At 46.8% G+C, this 19,420-nt stretch overlaps 1 protein-coding gene across 1 annotated transcript; it reads right to left on the bottom strand.

Annotated features, from left to right (window-relative positions):
- Nucleotides 1-676: 676 nt before the first annotated feature.
- On the bottom strand, nt 677-18,963 carry LOC114512762 (small cell adhesion glycoprotein). The gene is made up of 5 exons (XM_028531814.2): nt 18,892-18,963; nt 18,391-18,724; nt 17,333-17,404; nt 2,201-2,275; nt 677-1,459 (listed from the first exon to the last, which is right to left on the bottom strand). The coding sequence occupies exons 1-5, from the start codon at nt 18,961-18,963 to the stop codon at nt 1,281-1,283; spliced, it is 732 nt and encodes a 243-aa protein (XP_028387615.2). The 3' UTR covers nt 677-1,280.
- Nucleotides 18,964-19,420: the final 457 nt, after the last annotated feature.

Below are 19,420 nucleotides of genomic sequence, written 5' to 3'. Positions count from 1 at the left end.
ACACCTAGATTGTGGGTTTGTTTTCCATTTGGGGCACATACGGGAGGCAACCAATCTATATTTCTCTCTTAACATCAGTGTTTCTCTGTCTTTGAAATTGATTTTTTAAAAAGATTGATTCTCCTAACTCACCCTAAAGTTTGACTTGAAAAAAATGTTTTTAGTGTAACAGTTCGTGTGAGTTCAGGATAACCTTCAGTTCCTCCGAAGTTCCATGTGAAGAAGTACTGAAAACTGGAAGCTAGCTTGCCAGATTGATTTCCTGAACTCTTGAAATCTTACTTCAGGTGGACTTGGGGAGCTAATGATTTCTACCAAAATAATTGCACCTTTTAAACATACCTCATTTTGAGATATAAGTTAAATCCAAGAAACTTCACTGGGCTGGATTCCAGGACATTAGTGGGAAAAGTGGTGAGAAGACTGCTCCCGGTTCCCCCTGTGCATACAGAGAATGGATTCTGGAAAACTGCTCCTTGCCAGGGTGGAGAGGAAACCAATCCATCTCCCAGGGTATGTTTGTGATGACACCCCTCTGGGACCAGCTTCCCAGGACCAGCTTCCTTTCAACTTCCAAAACTTCCCTAGGGTTCTTGCTTGTGTGAGAACACACAAAGGAGTTAAATAAGCAAAAAAAAAAAAGTTTAAGTAGGGATAAGTCAAAATGAAAAGGTAGTTATTTCTTAAGAGAATCTGATTTCTGAGTCAATGAAAAATTTTAATTCTGATAAAAATAGCATTAAGTACGGCATTAGGGAATACCGAAAGCATAGGCTCAGATGAAGGGATGCTGCACATTGACCAGGAGGCAAGGTCTCTACATAGTCTTTTCTCCCTCCTGGCCTGGCCTTTCACTGTGGCATCCAGCCTCTGGGAAGGAGTATGGATGCTCTCTCCACTCAGGCTATCACTAGGTGACCAGACAGGGGGCAGAGGAGCAGCCAGTGACTTTAACTCTCTTCTCCCCTTTGACCAGTGAAAAAAACTGAAGATGATTGGGCACATACTCAAATGTTGCCTGGTATGGCTCCACCTTGCTGGTCAGTCACAAACACTGCAGTGTTACAAAGCCCTGGCTAAAGACATAAGTAGCTTTCTCCATGTCCCTGGTTCCTGGTGTCAGTGATGCTGGATTTGGGCCTCCTCCTGGAAGGAGCTCAGGTTTGCCCATTATCAATCAATGCTTCTCACTGGTTTTAGATAAAAGTTTCACCTAATAAATTAAATAGTCAGTGTGTTAGCACTGGAGCCTGGATAAGCTCCTTGGGGCCTGGGAATCACTAGATGAAATATTCCTCCTTCTCCCTGCCCTTGGCTGAGTCACTCTCCATCTGAAGGATGGTGCTGGGCTCTCCTTCTGCAGGTTCGTAGGTGACGTAGCTGCCTTTGTTCTTGTACAGGTAAAAGAAGATCAAGATCACGACTGAGAGCAGGGTGAGGAAGACCACGGTGATAACAACTTGGAAAGGAGAGGGAAAATGTAGAGATGTTTCAGGATTGAGTATGTCTCAGTTATTCACAGCATCCCCTGAGTTAGACAATTCCCTCACTTTTCACAAGGATCCTTCTGGTCTAGTTAACTAGTGTCCACTTCCAAATCCATATTCCCCAACCAAGCCCAACTCCCGTGGGACACAATCCCTGGGGTCTCTCGGGGCTCAAGCTAAGGACACAAGGCTTTTGATTTCTGGTAAAACTGAACTCTCTGTCAACTAGCTTCTGATGAGTATAATAGAAACAGGAAGGAGGCAAACAGGAAATAGCTTATCCCAACAGGAAGGGTTGTTTAAATCCATAGCCTCCTGTTGGGGGTTCTCTGCTCCCTCCCATCCTCTTCCTCATCCACTGGACAAACCACACACATCCTCCTCCCGACCCACATGCTGGAGTGTAGACCCGACATGCATCTATATATCTATTTGTGGCCACATCCCAACCTCTCCCAACCTATCATTTACTGGCAGTGCCTCTCACAGAAGCCTCAAAGAGTCTCTCAGAGCTGTGTGTGTGTGTGTGTGTGTGTGTGTGTGTGTAAGACAACCTATGTGCCAAAATGAGCCCATTTGTGGATTTGGTCTCTGATTTGTAGTGCTGTCCTGCACAGGGAATCCCAGGTCATCACACTGTGGTCCTGGCTCCCTGGCACGAGAAGGCCCCTGAACGCAGAGGTCCCTCGGATTTGGCTCAGGGCCTTGGTTACCTGCAATGAGTGCTGTGCTGGCTTCCACATCTGGGGGCAGAGTCTCAGTGACCCGCTGGATTGGGGTGGTCAGTTCTGGAAAATAAAGAAAAGTGGAAAAGGAAATGGGGTGATTTTTTTCTTCTAAAGTATATATTTGTCCTTCAAATTTCATCACCCCACCTTCTTCCCTATTCAAAAATTTATCCTTCAGCTTCTATAGTAAATCCACAAAGAATACCCGGGGAATGGAGGAAAAAAATAAACCACCACCCGAAGACAGTGCACATTTTCATGGACTTCCCTCTGCCCAGTGCAGTGGTTAAGGGCTTTAGTGTCTGACCAACAGGGTTCAAATCTGAGCTGCCGTTTCCTGGCTGTGGAGCCTTGGGAAAATGACCTAACCCCTCTGTGCCTCAGCTTCCTCATCTGCAAAATAAAGATAACAGTGCCTACCTTATAGGGTTATTGTGACATGCAGTAACTCAACGAGGCCAAGCCAGTATTAGAAATGCATATCTTTGCACAAATGAAATCCAACCACGTGTGTATGTATTTGTATTGTACAGTATATGCTTTTCTTCAATGTTCTTACAAACTCTCCATAAACATTGTTTTTAAAAAAAGATTTGATTTACTTATTTTTAGAGAGAGGGGCAGGGAGAGAGAAAGAGGGAGAGGAATATCAATTAGCTGCATCTTGCACATGCCAGGCATGTGCCTTGGCCAGGAATCGAACCAGCAAAGGCTGTGAACATTTTTTTTTAAGATTTGATTTATTTATTTTTAGAGAGAGGGTAAGGGAGGGAGAAATAGAGGGAAAGAAACATCAGTGTGTGGTCTTGCACATCCCCAACTGGGGACCTGGCCCGCAACCCAGGCATGTGCTCCGACCAGGAATCAAACAGGTGATCCTCTGGTTCACAGGCCAGTACTTGATCCACTGAGCCATACCAGCCAGGGCTGAACATTATTTTTAAATAATGAGATAAGGCTCCTCCCTTATTAAAAACCCTGTCTACACTCACTAGAGTAGGCCCTGCAATTTGAAAGGTTCTGAAACAAGGCCTCTCCTATCTTAAAATAGACCCCACACTCTGTCCTGCTCGTCTCCATCTATCCCTCAGGGTCGAACGTCCTTCCCCTTAAGTGTCACGCTGGGTGGGAACACTACAGAACTAGTTGTCTCTAGAAGTCCCTGTCAGATGTTACATGGGAAGTAAGGAAGCCCTTCAGTTCTCCCCTTAACTAGCATTTTAGTATAAAAGTTTGACAAGGGAACAATGAACACTACCACAGGACAGACACACCCTGGGGAAAACAGGGTGGCTTGATCCTGGAATGAGCTACAGGAGGCAATCACTATTCATTCAACAGATGATAATAGCAGCACTCATTAACTGCCTGCTGTTTGCCAGGTACTGTGCTGGGCATGATGGGGATAGAACAGTGAGCAAAACAGACAGGGCCTGCCTTCACAGGACGTACCCTCCACCCCACCGCAGTAACGGTTATGAACTGTGATACGTGTGGCAAAGGGAATATCTGGGCGCTTAGCACGTAGCAGAGGGGCCTGATCTGGTTTACCGGCAGGAACAGAAGTCGACAGGGTACAAGGAGCGGGAAGTGGGGCACATTCTATGCAGAGACTGGAGCCTGGGTCAAGCTCTGAGACAAGAGAACTCAAAGGCCAGTGTGGCTGGAGCACAGGGCACTAGCGCAATTCTTGTCCAGCACCTGACACCCTGAGGTGTCCAGCCAGGGCAAGTGAAATCATGTGAAATCACTCGCCAGCGGTGGTCTGGTGAGCCTGGGAGCAGCACTATGAGGGGCAATGGTGTTGAGGGGCCTTTCCACATGGGCTAAGGGGAGGCCGGGTGGCCCGTCCTGGTTCTGCAACAGAGAAGGCAGAGGGAGGCTGCCTAGAGCGCCTCTTGTCCCAAGGTCAGGCCACACCCATCCCCACTCTTCTCCACTCTTTCTTTAGGAATGGGGGTACACTCAGCTAGTTTGTGGACTTGGGCAAATGGTTCTCTCTCTTGATTCATTCATGGAGTCTCATCTATTACAGATGGGGACTATATTAAAACTAACCTTGTGGGGTTACTGGGAAGATAAATTTAGAAAACATATAAGTGTCACATAGTAGCAACCACTTAAAATATTATTAAGGTGACTTTGTTTATATGTGTAGTGATTAAAAGAGAAAACTGTTCTGTTTGACTCCCGCCCCAGCATAGAACAAGGTGACTCTGAGGAAGTAACTAAACCCCTCCGAGCCTCAGTCTGTTCTGTGGGAGTGTGGCAGGAAGCTTCTATGGGGCCTCCCAACGATTCTGGCCTCCTGGTAGTTACACCCTCGTGTAAGTCCCTCTACCCGTGTGCAGGCTGGACCCAGAGACTTGCTTCTAATAAACAGAATACCACAAAAGGGATGAGACATCGCTTGTGAGACTATACTGTGACTTCCATTTTTTAAAAAAAGCCCTGAAGTTTATCTACCTGATCACTGCCCCAAGCACACCGTCCCTCCCCCAAATCTCCCACGGCTGTACTCCATCTTCTCACCGTAGACCCAGAATTCTGTACACTTGCTCATAATCTGACTCCCTAAACATTGGAGAACTTAAGATAAACAGAACACCAAGAAGAATAATGTATGTACAGAAGCTCAGAATAATGATGAGTAAGATTTAGTTCAATCAATCAACAATTTACTTTGCACCTGCTATGTGCCTGAGACACTGCCATAGATGCTGGGAAGCAACAGTGATGAGGGCAAATGGGATGACCACGGCGAGGAATTTTAGTGAGGGTTCCGGGAACAGATACAAACGAGTCCCTGAAGACGAATCTGGGAGGAAAGATGATTCCTAGTTGGGAAATTCTGCAAACGACCTCAGTTATAACAGCTGTCATTTACTAAGTCCCTGCTTTGTATCAGGTGCTGTATAGATATCATTATTAATCCTTGGAACACCAATCACTTCAAAGTAGGTGTTTTTATTTGCTAATGTAGACCCCGAGGCCCCGGCAGAGAGGGCAGTGACATGCCTCAGATCACAGAGGAAGGGACAGTGTGTGCAGCCGCAATCTGAACCCAGGACGCACTCCAAAGCCCAAGCAAGGTATTAATACTAAGCTTTCCGATCACCGTCCTTTTCTTTTCTTTTTTTCTAATAGGGAAAACGAGGAAGAGGTAATGAAAGATAATTATGAGGCTGCACAACAAGTACTCCAAAAAAACATTCAGGGTATAAAAGATATGGATAAAGGCAGAAGGAGACCCAGAGGACTCCAATCAAATACAGACTGTCGTGCTTCGGGGAGTGCTCTGCTACCACAAACTCGCTCACGGGCGATCAGTGAGTGGGTGTGCTGTCAGGGTAATGTGGAAGTCATGCCAATTCCTGAGCAGGTTTCCCAGCGTTCATGTTTGATGTTCTACACCTAAAGAGAACATTTCAGCAATATCAAAAGACCTTAAGAAACAAAATTCAACAGAAGGGGCCTGGCAGGTTAGCTCAGTTGGCTAGAGTGTTGTTCCAATAGGCCAAAGTTGCGGGTTCAATCCCCATCCAGGGCACATATAAGAATCAACCAATGAATGCATAAATAAGTGGAACACCAAATCGGTGTTTTTTCTCCCTCCCCTCTCTTAAAAATTAATAAAATTAAAAAAAGGAAAAGAAAGAAAGCAACAGCCCTGACCAGTGTGGCTCAGTTGGTTGAGCATTGTCCCACGGAGCGAAAGGTCGCCAGGGTTTGATTCTGGTCAGGGCACGCACCGGGGCTACAGATTTGGTCCCTGGCTGGGGCACGGACGAGAGGAACAGATCGCTGTTTCTCTCTCACATTGATTTTTTCCTCCCCCTTTCTGAAAATAAATTAAAAAAAAACAAAAACAAAAGAGAAAAGAAACAAAATTTACTAGAAATGCCTTCCTTGGATGCAGTAATCAGTTGGTTTCCACTTTTATTAAGCTACCTGGTGAAGCAGTAAGTACCAATGAAGGAGGTACACAGAAATTTACCTCTATATGAGAACCATGGATTGACGGAGAAGGCAGGCCCTGCATCTGATTGTTAGTTTTGATGAACAGCTTCACTCTGCTGGCGGTGAAGGCTCTCTGGGACCTACTTCTAAAAGGAGGGAGCGCACACCGCAGGACACAGCGGGCAAAGGACTAACAGGGACTTGGGGTGCAGATGCTGGTGGAGGTTTTACTGTCATTACTTCAACTGAGATTGTTGTTGTACGTTTAGGGTTCTCATTACAGAGTTTCGTTAAGTGTTGAGCGGCCGGCCCCAATCCTGCCTTTCCTGTAAGCCCAATTTCAGTAATGTAATTTCAGAATGTGAGTCTTTTAAAAAATGTGCATCAAGGTTTATAGCAGAAACGCCTCCATTAAAGGCTACCAGAGACAGAAGAATGGTGTCAGGAAGCTCTATGTAGCTCAAATTGGCAAACAAACTTAAGAAGAGTTATATTTGGAGCAAGAACAGGGAAAGGGCTAAGCATGCTGTTGGGGCCTGAAGATGCCAAGCTGGAGGAAACAGAGAAAGCAAAATTCCTCCAGCCCTTTTTGCCTCTGTCTCCTGTCAGAGAGAATGCTTTTTGCACAAAAGGAGCAGCAGGAGCTTGGTGATGTGGAGAAGTAAACTTAGGAGAAGGAATACAGCCCAGAAAGCACCAGGCTAATCCAAAGGGAATCCGGGTAAATGACAGCCAAGGGCACTGAACGAACATATAAGAGATCACTACTGGTGACATGGCAGCACCTGAGAAAAAGAAAGGGGTCAGGGGCCTGATGAACCATAGAAAGAAGGTGGGTTCTGTAAGCAGCTGGTGATCCTGATGTGGTTTCACAGCAAAATTCTGAAACAAGTTACTAGGGTCTGCTTTGAGGGCCTTGATCTTGAAATAGCACACACATCAGGAGCCAGTATGGGACCACAATGAGCAAGCAGCTCAGGCAAGCCACATGGCCTTCTTAGACTGGAAGTCCAGGCTCATGGACAGAGAAAGTGAAAATTAACTCAACAAGCATTCACTGACCGTGTACTCTGTGCCAGGCCCTCTTCTAGGCTCTGGGCACAGATCAGCCAGCACAACAAACGACAGCCCACGCCTGCGAAGTTCCCCAGACAATCAAACAGAACTTACCATATGACCCAGCAATTCCACTTCTGGGGATATAACCGAAATAAAGGAAAGCAGGAACTCAAACAGGTATCTGTACACCCACATTCAGAGCAGCACGACTCACACAGCTAATAAGTGAAACAACTCAAATGTCCAAGAACAGACGAATGGATAAACAAAATGCCACATACACGTACAAAGGAATATTATCCAGCCTTAAAAAGGAAGAAAATGCTGGCACATAACACAAAATCATGAACCTTGAAGACATTATGCCAAATGAAATAAGCCTCCTGTGAAAGGGTAAGTATCGTATGGTTGCATTTATATGAGGTACCTGAAAGAGTGAAATTCACGGAGGCAGAATAGTGGGCGTCAGGGAGTGGGAGGAGGGGAGAATGGAGAGTTGTTTAACACGTAGTAGAGTTTTAGTTCGGGATGAAAAAGGTCTGGAAAAGGATGGTGGTGATGTTGCACAACAATGTGAATGACTTAATGCCACGAACTGTAGGCTTAAAAATTGCACGTTCGCCCCGACCGGTACGACACCATTGGCTGGGCGTGCCCTGCAAAGTGGAAGGTCCCAGTCAGGCCGCACGCCTGGGCTGTAGGGTCGGTGTCCAGCACAGGCCTGAGAGGCGCCGACCCACACTTCTCTCTACATCGTTGTTTCTCTCCCTCTCTTTCTCCCTCCCTTCTAAAAGTGAACAAAATCTTTTTAAAAATGTAAATTTTACAGTTAAAAAAGAACTTTTTTTATACAATTTACTTTCTGAGGGGGAAGGGAGACAATAAACAAAATAACAAATAGACTGTATTGGCTGTTGATCATCAGTGCCACGTAGAACAAACAGGCAGGAAGGGGGACAGGGAGTTTGGATGTAGATAGGGGTGGTCTGGGAAAGTCTCCCCAATGAGGTGATGTGAGTGAAAACCTACAGAGGGTGAGGGAGGCAGCCACGTAGAGACCTGGGAGAGGAACATTCCAGGAGAGTTCAAGGGGAGGCTATCCACAACACAGAAATGCACCTGGGGCCGCTGCAGACTCCGCGTGTGAGAGGTGCGGCACAGAGGTCCCTTGGAGGGAGCAAGGAGGCGAGCAGGAGACGAAATCCGGGGGCTGCATGAGTACGTGAGATGGGACTCTTTTAGAGGTTTCTGAGGAGACGCTGGTTGGATTTATATATATACCCATATATAAAAAATTTATATATAAATTTTAAAGATTTTGTTTATATATAGAGGGGAAGGGAGACAGATATGGATTTATATATATTCATATATATATACTTTATTTATATATATAAAAATTTTAGATATTTTATTTACTTATATTTATAGAGAGGGGAAGGGAGGGAGAAAGAGAGGGAGAGAAGCATTGATGTGCGAGATACATACCAATCAGTTGCCTCTCCCACACCCTCGAATGGGGACCTGGCCCTCAACCCAGGCATGTGCCCTGACTGGGAATCAAACTGGTGACCTTTCAGTTTGCAGGCTGGCGCTCAATCCACTGAGCCACACCAGCCAGGGCTGAATTGATATTTTAAAGCAGTGCCTCTCAAACCCTGTTGTGCATAAGAATCTCCTAGGGATCAGGTGAAAATGAAGATTCTGATTCAGTAGGTTTGGGGTAGGGCTTGAAATGCCAAAGACCACATTTTTATTTTTAAATTCTTACCCGAGGACACTTCTTTTTTATTGCTTTTAGAGAAAGAGGAAGGGAGAGAGAAACATTAATGTGAGAGAGAAACATTGATCAGTTGCCTTCTGTATATCCCCAAACCAAGGATTGAACCTACAGCTTTTTATATAGGATGATGCTCTAGCCAACTGAGTCACACTGGCCAGGGCCCAGAAGGCACACTTTTGGAAGTGTGTCCACTATGTTGTGAGAAAGCCTAATCCAGCACGATGAAGGATGAGATGCCACGTGGTGAAAAACTGAGGGCCCCAGGCTCAGTCAGCCAGTACCAACCATACATACTACATGTATGAGGTAGGTCATTTTGGACCTTCTAGCCCAGTGGACCTTCCAGTGAATTGCAGCTGCATCAGTGAGCGCTGGTGAAACCAGCAGAGGAGTCCCCAGCCAACTCACAGAATTCTAAGAAATAATAAATTACTATTGATGCCCCGGACAGGTAACTCAATTGGTTAGAGCATCATCCCAATATGCCAAGGTTGTGGCTTCGATCCCTGGTCAAAGCACATGGAAGAATCAACTAATGAATACATAAATAAGTGGAACAACAAATCGATGTTTCCCTCTGTCTAAAATCAACTAAAAAAATAGACAAACTGCTATTGTTTTAGGCCACTAAGTGTTGAGGTGGTTTGTTTTGCAGCAATAATAAATTAAAACAGTTGCTCTGGCTGGTGTGGCTCAGTGGACTGAGCACTGGCTTGTGAACCAAAAGGTTGCCTGTTCGATTCCCAGTCAGGGCACACGCCTGGGTTATAGATCAGGTCTCTAGTAAGGGATGCATGAGAGGCAACCACACATTGATGTTTGTCTCCCTCTTTCTCCCTCCTTCCCCTCTGTCAAAAAGTAAGTAAAATCTTTTTTTTTTTAGGAAGAAAGGTCAGAAATCTCTCTCCTCTTTTTTTTTCTTAAATATTTATTTATTTTTAGAAAAAGGGAGGGAGAAAGAGAGGGAGAGAAACATTCATGTGTGGTTGCCTCTCACATACCCCCAACTGGGGACCTGGCTTGCAACCCAGGCACGTGCCCTGACTGGGAATCGAACCAGTGACCCTTTGGTTCACAGGCCGACACTCAGTCCACTGAGCCATACCAGCCAGAGCACATAAAGAAAATCTTTTAAAAAACAAAACAGTAAAGGATACTGTGGGAAGACAGGGGTAGAAGTAGAAGCTGGTGTACCTGGCACAAGAGCACAGGTGCATCCACCCAAAGGGGGAGCCTTTTTCTAGTTTGCATGAAAACACTGACTGGGTCATGCAGCAAATCCCTGAGAAGTGGTGGGATTCTGGATATTCTGCTGTTATGACTGACAGGATGTGGGGTGGAGTCAAGGATGACACCCGGGTTTGGGCCTGAGTAACTGGAGGGAGGGAAGGCATGGTGTTACCGGAGATGGGAAGCCTGTAGGAGGAACAGATTTGGAAGGGAAGATCCAGAGTTCAATTTTGGACATGATTGCTTCTTAGATATCCAAGTGCAGAAGTTAAGATTGGAATTTGGGAAAGAGGTGTGCACTGGAGATTTAAAGTCAGCATAATTAAGATCATGAGAGTGGCTGAGATTGCCAATGGAGTACAGACAAAGAGGATCAAGGACTGAGCCCAGGGAGGAAACAGCAAAACAAACAGCAGCTAAATAGGCCAAGTACAAAGACCACTGGGATTTGCCAAGCAAAAGTCACGAACGACCTTGACAAGAGAAGCTTTGGTGAATTGCTAGTATAAACCCTGGGTTTACAATGGGTTCAAAATAAGTAAATAAATACATGGAAGGAGAGGAACTGAAGGCAGAATAAAACAAACTTTCCTGTAAAGGTGAGTAGAGAAACGGACTGTAGCTAGAGTGGGGAACAGTTCAAGCCTTTTGTTTTTGTTTTGTTTTTTTTAAGGATGAGAAAAATGACAGCATGTTTATGTCCATGTAGAAATGATTCAGTCTACAGCCATGCCACCCCGAACACGCCCAATCTCGTCTGATCTCAGAAGCTAAGCAAGGTCGGGCCTGGTTAGTGCTTGGATGGGAGAAATGACTCAGGTGAGAGGGAGCAACTGATGATGCATGAGAGAGGACGGTGGCTGGAAGCATGGCCGGGGCGGGCTTGGGGTCTAGTGCACAAATAGAGGGGCTGGCTGCAGACAGCGCAGGGGTCATTCATGATTAGTGTGTAGTGGGAACAAAGGCAGGTAGTAAGCAGATGTGAGTAGTAGGGGCCTTTGAGTTCTCTTCTGAGAACTTTAATTCATTCAAGAAAATAGAATGCAAGGTCATTAATCGAGAGTGAGGATGGGGAGGGGGTTGAAGGAAAGTTAAGGTGCTGCATGAGTAGGTAGCGACTCATCACAGAACACATGATAGGATTGTTTATCTTATCCTTGTGGGGGTAACATGGCCTGGCTCTAAGGGCCAAGTGGGGCAGTAACTGACTGTCAAGGAAGGGAGCGAGTGATGGCAGTCTAAGCAGAGGTTCTTCTGCTGGGACTTGACCTTGGTTGTTTTCAAATTGACATTATGTCAAACCATGCTAGGGACAAAATAAGGCCGTCATGCAATTCAAAAATAAAGATATTAAATCATAAGACTGGTAGAAAAAAGTCCAATAATATAATTTGTTCCTCATGATGACTCTGGCTTTTTGTTTGTTTTTAAAATATATCAAATATTAAATTCTTTGCAAGATCTTCTGTTTTGGTGTTCTCCCTTACTGGTGCCTCGCACACGAGTTAGTGCCCTTTGGGTAAATGCAGACGCCTGTGGACCCAGGAAAGGAACGACAAACTTGTGAAACACTCAGAGCTAGAGGGGCAACTAGCAAGCTGGTAACAAACAAGAGATTTCAAATGACTGGAGAAATGGGCCAAGCAGAACGAGATGAGAATTGAACAGATTCCCTGCTGTCAGGTCCAGGAAACCAATGAACTCAGAAGTAAAGTGGGGAGTGGGGAGGAGTGGGGAAGCCACGTTTAGTGGCAGAATATATAAAAACCTTACAGTGGGACCACTAGAAAGGATATACCCCCACACAGCAGCAAGAATGACAGGTAGGTTACAGAATTTGGGATGCTTTTTATTTTCTTCTACTAGATGTTTCTTCCTTTATCTTCCAAATTTCTTATGATAGTTACTCATACAAACGATTTTAAACTTGCCGTTCCATTAGGCACCATTAATATGGCCTCTGATCACGGAGGCGACGGTGCAGCCCTCCTTTGCGCCACTCCTAGACCGCAGAGTCGCAGCTGGTGGCACAGTTCCGAGATGAGCAGTCACCAATGTGACTAGCCTAGGGACCATACCAGGTAAGAGAAGCTTGTGAGAGAAAGCCCGGACAGAAAACTTAGGGGGGAGCCTAGACCTTGAACACCGTCTTCAAATAGGCTGCTGGGTGACCTGCACGAAGGGCAGAACTGGCGGGAGCAGACGCCCAGCCACAGGAGCAAGAGCACGAGTGGACACACGCTTCCGGTACCGGAGAGCATCCCAACACAGGCGGGGGGAGGGGGTGGGGAACTAGCCGGCCCTCCGGACCTTTGCCGGCCTCGGTGTGCGAATTTTTATTAATTAAAAGCGTTCTATCGGAATTCACTTCACAATCAGTTTCGAAGTAGGGGAATCTCAGCGAAGTCCGCAGTTAACAGTACTACACCGATGTTCACTTCTTCGTTCACAAATGTGCCATGGTCACGTAAGACGCTGACATTAAGGGGAAACTGGCTGAAACGTACATGGGAGCTCTCTGTACTATTTTTTGCAACTTCTCTATTCATCTAAAACTATTCCAAAATAAAGTGTTTCCTTTTAAAAATTAAATTTCTGAACTCACACAGAAGCACTTTTCTCAGACTAAAGGTCACAGACTAAAGGTCCTGAGAGCTGATGAGCCAGGGCCCTTCAGGCTTCAGTGTCAGAGCTGCAGTGTACATGCATGATTTACAGTTTACAAAACGTAACACTGTGTTATCTCCACCCCACGAGTGTGATGGAAGCAGGATTGGTAGTTTCATTCTGCTCAAGCCAAGACACTGGGGCAGCTCAGCAAGCCGTTGGCTGAGCCAGGTGTCAAGTCTGTCTCTGCATTCCGAGGGTCCCTGAGCCACACAGGACCACCGCCCGAGTTCCGGAAACATCCCGAGCTGCTGCCTCCAGCGAAGCTTTTGTTTACGTAGCCACCGGGCTTGGTTCTCTGAATTTTACTGCAGATGGGAAGGGTGTTCCCTGTTGTACTGTTTGCAAGAGTGACGCATATCTGAAAGTCCATCCACAGAGGAATGCTTAAATAAATTACAGGCCATTCATTCTGGAAACACTATACAGTTGTTAAGAAGAATGTGGTAGATCTGCAGTTACTGGGACAGGACCTATGGTTAGATGAAAAAAGCAAATTGCTGGGGCTGTATGTGTAATATGATTAGATGTTTGTGAAAAAAGTAAATTAAAATAAAAATATAAACACATACATAGAGAGAGAGTATATATATGTGTGTATACATGTGTGTATATAATACGTGTATATACATATATATATAGAGAGAGAGAGAGAGAGAGAGAGAAGGTCAAGGAGGCTATCCCCTGAGGGGCACGGAACAGCTTCTCAATGAAAACAACAACAAAGAAAACAAAGTTCCCAAAGCCTGGGATAAAGGGTGGGGAGGGGAGCGGCTTTTAGCTCTTCCCCCATCATCTCCTGTTGCTACCCCATTTCTCTTCTATCTCTTGTCCAACGAAGGAATAATAATAATGTTACTTTCTTCCTTCCCTTCTCAGGCTTGGAAGGGCTGTAGCACCAGTTTTTGTTTTTTTTTTCAGGGGGAAAGCCTGGGCATGAGGACCACATGATTTGATGCTCCATCTAAATCCTAACGGACGGCAAATGAATTTCAAAATCTATTTTGCTCACTCACCTCCCTCCCTTTTTTTGTTAACCTAGATACGGGTTGGTTTCTTTGTGGCCCTTGTTCCCCTAATCTCTTATCACTGAGGCATCAGATCCTTTGCCACTTGAGTCTGCCAACCTACTTATTTGCTCTAGACCTGCCCGACACAGGGCGGCTCCCCCAGTCTCTTTCCCATGGGAACCTGCCCTGGAATTCTGCTTCCTTTCTCCTTCCTTCTCTTTTCTGCGCCCCAGCCAGTGGGGTGGCGCAGCACTCTGAGGGCAGTGTACCATGACAGAAAGAATACAGGCTCTGGAATAAATCAGGCTTGGCACAAAATCCCGCCTCTGCCATTATTAGCCATGTGACCTTGGGAGAATTTCTTACCGTCTGAAAATTTAACTTCCCTGTATCTCAGTTTTTGCTTCTGTACAATGAGAATAAAACCTGTTCACAGGGCTGTGGTGAAAAGTAGGTGAGATGAAAAACACTCTGTGTCTAATCCAGAGTGAGGAAAACCTAGGAGGTAACTAGCATGACCAGGTGGAAAGGGAGGGGCTTTACTCGTGGGCAGGCAGAGCCCACAATGCCGGGTTCTACTCCCTCCTCCTTCCAGCGAGGTGACCTTGGCACCAGGCACAGCGGGCACAGTGTCTAGGGTCGACAGCACTTCTAGGGGCCCATGAAAATGGATTTTAATGATTTTAGTGGTAATGATTTAAATCTCTTTTTAAAATCACAAAGAGAAATCAAATGTTTAGGTTGAGGAAATTGTAATAATGTTCTATCTATCAATGATTAATTACAAATGCAACTGTTAATGATTCTATTACACTATATTTTTCTTTACACCAACCTAGCTATAAAATACAATTTTCAATACACATCTTTTCTAATGGAGGAGTGAGCCCACAAAGGGAAAAGGGCCAAGGGCCCATGAAGGCCGTAGCTCAGCCCTCAATTTCAACATCCCGAGAGGCTGTCTCCTTCAGGAGACCTTTACAGGAAAAGGACGTGACAGAGGCAGGTGGAGAGATGGGGAAGGGATGTGCAAGACACTCAGTGACGGCAGCATTTAACGTAACAGCCCTCACCCTGCTGGGATCTCTCCCTTCCTGTTTCTAAACTTGTATTGGCTTGGGCCCAGTGGGTGGGGGCTACATGGTCTGCCCTAAAATACCACATCACGCACATCACTAGTTGCGCCAAGAATGTAAATATAAAAGTCAACAACAACAACGATGGCAAAACAAAACAATTAAAATTGGGCAAGGGACTTGAATAGACATTTCTCCAAAGAAGATATGCAAATGCTCAACATCACTCATAATTAAAGAAATGTGAATCGAAACCACAAGGAGATACCACTTCACACCCATTAAGACAGCGACTATATATATAAAAAAAGAAATTAATGAGAATGTAGAGAAAATGGAACCCTTGTACACTGCTGGTGGGTCTGTAAACTGGTGCGCTGCTGTGGAAAACAGTGTGGCAGTTCCTCAAAAAATTAAACATAGAGTTACCACATGATTCAACAGTTGCTCTTCTGGGTCTGTACACCCAAAAGAATGGAGAGCAGGGACTTAAAGAGATACCTGTATGCCTAAGTTCATAGCAGCATGATTCACGATAGCTAAGAGATGGAAACAACCCAAATATCTATCCGTGGATGAATAGAATAACAAAATGATATAGATGTAAATGTATAACTATACACAAAATTATATACATATACGCATATACCCAGCCTTAAAAAAGGAAAGAAGACCTGACACATGCTACAACATGGATGAACCCTGGAGAAGTTATGCTAAGAGAAAAAAGACACAAAAAGACAGAATCTGTAAGATCCCACTTGTATGAGGCACTCAGTCAAACTCACACAGGTAGGAAGTGGAACAGTGTTTACCAAAGGCCAGGGGGCGAGGGAGGTGAAGAAACTCTGGCGGAGGATGGTAGTGATGGTTGCGTGGTGCTGTGAATGTAATACTTAATATCACTAGTCTATACACCAACAAATGGTTAAGATGGTAACACTTACATTATGTATATTTTTACCACAAATTTTAAAAAAGAAAAAAATGTCAACACTTCCCCTTTTGCTCAAGTGCCAATTCCTCAGCTAGCTGCAGAAGCCTCACCTCTCTTTCCTCCCGGTGGGCTGATTTGGGAGGCCCTCTGCCCTCTCCTTCGGAACAGCCCTCAGGGTAAATGCGGTCTCTGCAGTTTCACGCCAGGTGCTACCTTCATGCCTGTACACACCTCATCATCCATCCTTCAAGGGTAAGGGCTCTACCCCTTCCCCGCTCTTGAAGCCTTTGCTGACCAATTTAAACTTCTACCCATTTCTCCCTTTTCTTATCTCCCATCATTCCACTAACAGTCTGACTTGCGTGCATCACTAGCCATAGAGGACACCGTCTCAGACTCCCCGCTGCGATGTCCTTCACCTGTTTCCACATCAGTAAAACAGAGAAGGTCTGTCCTAATGACAAATGAAACTGTGTATATGAAAACAAAGATGTATAGACCAATCGAGCTTTTGTTCCTCCCTTAACCTAACTAGCACATGATGAAAAGAATCAATGAGTATATCATCTCATGACCAGTTTGGTTATGAAATGAAAGGTGGGAATCTATTCTAAATGTGGAGAGATGGACCACTGCCAGGAACAGTGTTGGTTTTTGTTTTGTTTTAAAGATTTTATTTATTTAATTTTAGAGGGAGGGGAAGGGAGGGTGAGAAAGAAAGACATCGGTGTGAGAGAGGAAAACTGATGGCTGGCCTCCCACACTTGCCCTCACCAGGAATCAAACCAGCAACCTTTTGCTGTGCAGGACCATGCCTGCTCCCCTCAGTCCTCCCTTCATTGACCGCACCAGTCAGGGCAGGAACAGTGGGTTTTTGACGCTTGAGTATGCCACCAGAGGTGTGGACTTAGACAGCAGGCAGAATTCCTTTCCAGGAAGAGGTAGGTAGGTTTCTAACAAGTACATAACAATAACCACAACCATCACCACCACCGTTACTGAGCTTACGAGATCTGACACACTGTACTAGGTGTTTTAAATAGGTTGTCTCACTTAATCCTTACAGACACACCTCATAAGATAGGTACTATTTCCCCTATTCTACAAGTAGGAAACTGGATCTTAGAGGTTAGACAACTCACTCAGGGTCACATGGCTTGAAGTGGCAGTGCCAGGAACCCGCACAGGCCCATGAGACTTAGCTTCAAAGTGCGCTAACGTGCATGCTCTAGTTGCCTTCTGCTTCCTCCCGGTACCTATTTGGGTGTGAGGCTGGCAGAAAGGTGGGAAAGTCTTCTCATCTGGCCTGGGACTTCAAGGAATTCCAAGACTGGGTTGGGGGCGGGGATGTTGAATGAGTCTCTACCATTCCAACTGGGAAAGGCCTTCACCTACCTCTTGGAGAAGGCGTGGTTGGGAAGCTAGTCATTGCAGCAAGCGGATGGGCACCTTGAGGAATGAGCAGATCTGCAGCAAGCAGGGGAAAAAAGACAGGTAAGAGGTGGGTGGGCTCCTGCTTGGGGCTGGAGACCACTCGAAATCCCAGAAAAGCCTTCGGTGCCAGATTTTCCTGAGTCTCTTCCCCATTCCCTCTTTCCCCTGTGAAGCTAGTCCTAAACCCTTGTTTGGTTTCCTTGAGTATCTCCTCAGGCTGCAGTTATCAAGAGCAGAACTGAGAGACCACCTGTATCTGGGGTGCATTATCTTTGAAAGCTCTACCCTGACATCCTTTCACTGGGTCACGACATTTACCTAAGAGATTTCTCAAGGCCTGAGTAAGTTGGGCAAAGGTATGCAAATTAACAGCGGCCCCAGTTTCGCCAAATCATGGTAACAGGTACCCAGTTCTTTCACAGCCTGGAGTTTGGGCGGAGCCATCCCCTCGTGTCAGGAGGGGGTGGGGGCTGTTGCGCAGAACCTGCGCCAAGGCTTGGGGGCCACGTGGGGGCTGGGACCTGCCGTTAAGGTGGAGGTGGGGGATGACCCAGGCAAAGGAAGCTGGAGGTAGGGGTCGCCTTTTGGCCTGACACAGTCGTTCCACCCAGCCAAGCTGGGTGTCTTTCATTAGTCTTCCCTTCATTGTCCACTGCGCCGTCCTACAGCCTACTGAACCCCACTAGCCGGCCACTGGAGCCGAACCCCACTTGGCCGAGCGGGAGTCTCGGGCACTGTCGGGGGACCCTCTCCACCTCCGCGGCCGTCGGGTCCCGCTCCGCGGCCCCGCCCCCTGGTCCCGGCCCCAGCCTTCCTGCACTACCTGCACTCCGCGGGCTCGCAGCGCTCCGTGGGTGGCCCAGCAGCCGTGACGGGAGGCTCCAGCCCAGGGCCGAGCTCCGGCCACGCTCCGTTTCAGTTTCTGCCGGGGCTGGGGTGGCTGCAGTGCGAGTGTGGGCGACCGGGCTCGCCTGGCTCTCCGCCCTCCCCAGCTCCCCTCCTCCACGTGCTCACCTTACCAGTCGGACGGGCTGGCGCGGAAGGGCCAGCTCCACGCAGCGCGTCCTTTTGAACTCGACCGGGGCGGGAACCGTGGAGATTCGCGCAGACCCACCGGGGGGCACCGAGTGCAGGAAGCGCGGAGAGACGCGCAGAGTTAGTTGCCGAGGCCAGCGAGTGGGGGTGGGCGGGCCGGCCGAATGGGTGGGACAGGAAAAGAGGAGAGAAACCGCCCTCTGCAGGTTCCCTCTGCCCGCCCGGCCGCCTCTGCTGCCCCAGGAGGAAAGGCAGCCTTTCCTTCTCCGACTGTCGCTTCACCCTCCATCCGGAGCCGCTTCCTCCCTCGCTCCGGGGCTGGAATGGGGCGGGTACGGGATGTGAACCCGGGGCCCGCTTTCCCCGTGATCGACGTTATTTGAATTTTCAACAAGTGTGGAAAATTACTTACTTGCGTTTGCATATCATTTACGAAATAGGTTTGTGTCCAGAAACTTGGAGCGTAAGGTAACTTAGTGGCGCACCGCGGGCCGGGCTGCTGGGAGGCGAGGCGGGGAGGAGGACGTCGCCCCCTCCGGATCTTCCTTGTCCCACATCCCTCTGAGGTGGTGCAGAGGCTTGGACTTTGGATTCAAACAGTCCCAGCTCCGCGGCTTGTTAGCTGTGTGATTTCGGGCGCATTACGTCACATCGCTAAAACCTGCGCCCTCGTCCCTGAAATGGGGGGCTGAAAGTGATAATGCCTGTAAAGCCTATTTCTTTTCAGACGTGGCTTGCGCGTGGTAAGGACCTCTATTTAATCAATGCCAGTCAGCCACCTCTCGACTCAGTTTGTGGCAGGAAATGCTACCAAATTAATGACGAACTCAATGACTAAGGATGGGATAGTATAAACACAGGCTCTGGAATCTTCTCTGCTGCGTGATCTTGGGCAAGTTCTGTTTCATTTCTCTTATTGGGACATTTGTCTCATAAGAGTTACTGTAAGGATCTAATGGGTTAATACTTCTAAAGCAGCGATTTAGAAGTTTTCACCTCGTGGCACACATAAAT

The sequence above is a fragment of the Phyllostomus discolor genome, chromosome 2 (genome assembly GCF_004126475.2).
Source record: "Phyllostomus discolor isolate MPI-MPIP mPhyDis1 chromosome 2, mPhyDis1.pri.v3, whole genome shotgun sequence".
Classification (NCBI taxonomy): Eukaryota; Metazoa; Chordata; class Mammalia; order Chiroptera; family Phyllostomidae; genus Phyllostomus; species Phyllostomus discolor.
Note: the sequence above shows the minus strand (reverse complement) of the source record. Positions and strands in the feature narration are given on the sequence as shown.

Coding starts and splice junctions, on each gene's coding strand:
- LOC114512762 (XM_028531814.2), bottom strand. CDS start 18,963: ATGTGGGACAAGGAAGATCCGGAGGGGGCGACGTCCTCCTCCCCGCCT. Junction 18,725..18,891: donor TCCCAGCAGCCCGGCCCGCG/GTGCGCCACTAA, acceptor GCCCCATTCCAG/CCCCGGAGCGAGGGAGGAAG. Junction 1,460..2,200: donor CAGCACAGCACTCATTGCAG/GTAACCAAGGCC, acceptor CTCCTTTCCAAG/TTGTTATCACCGTGGTCTTC.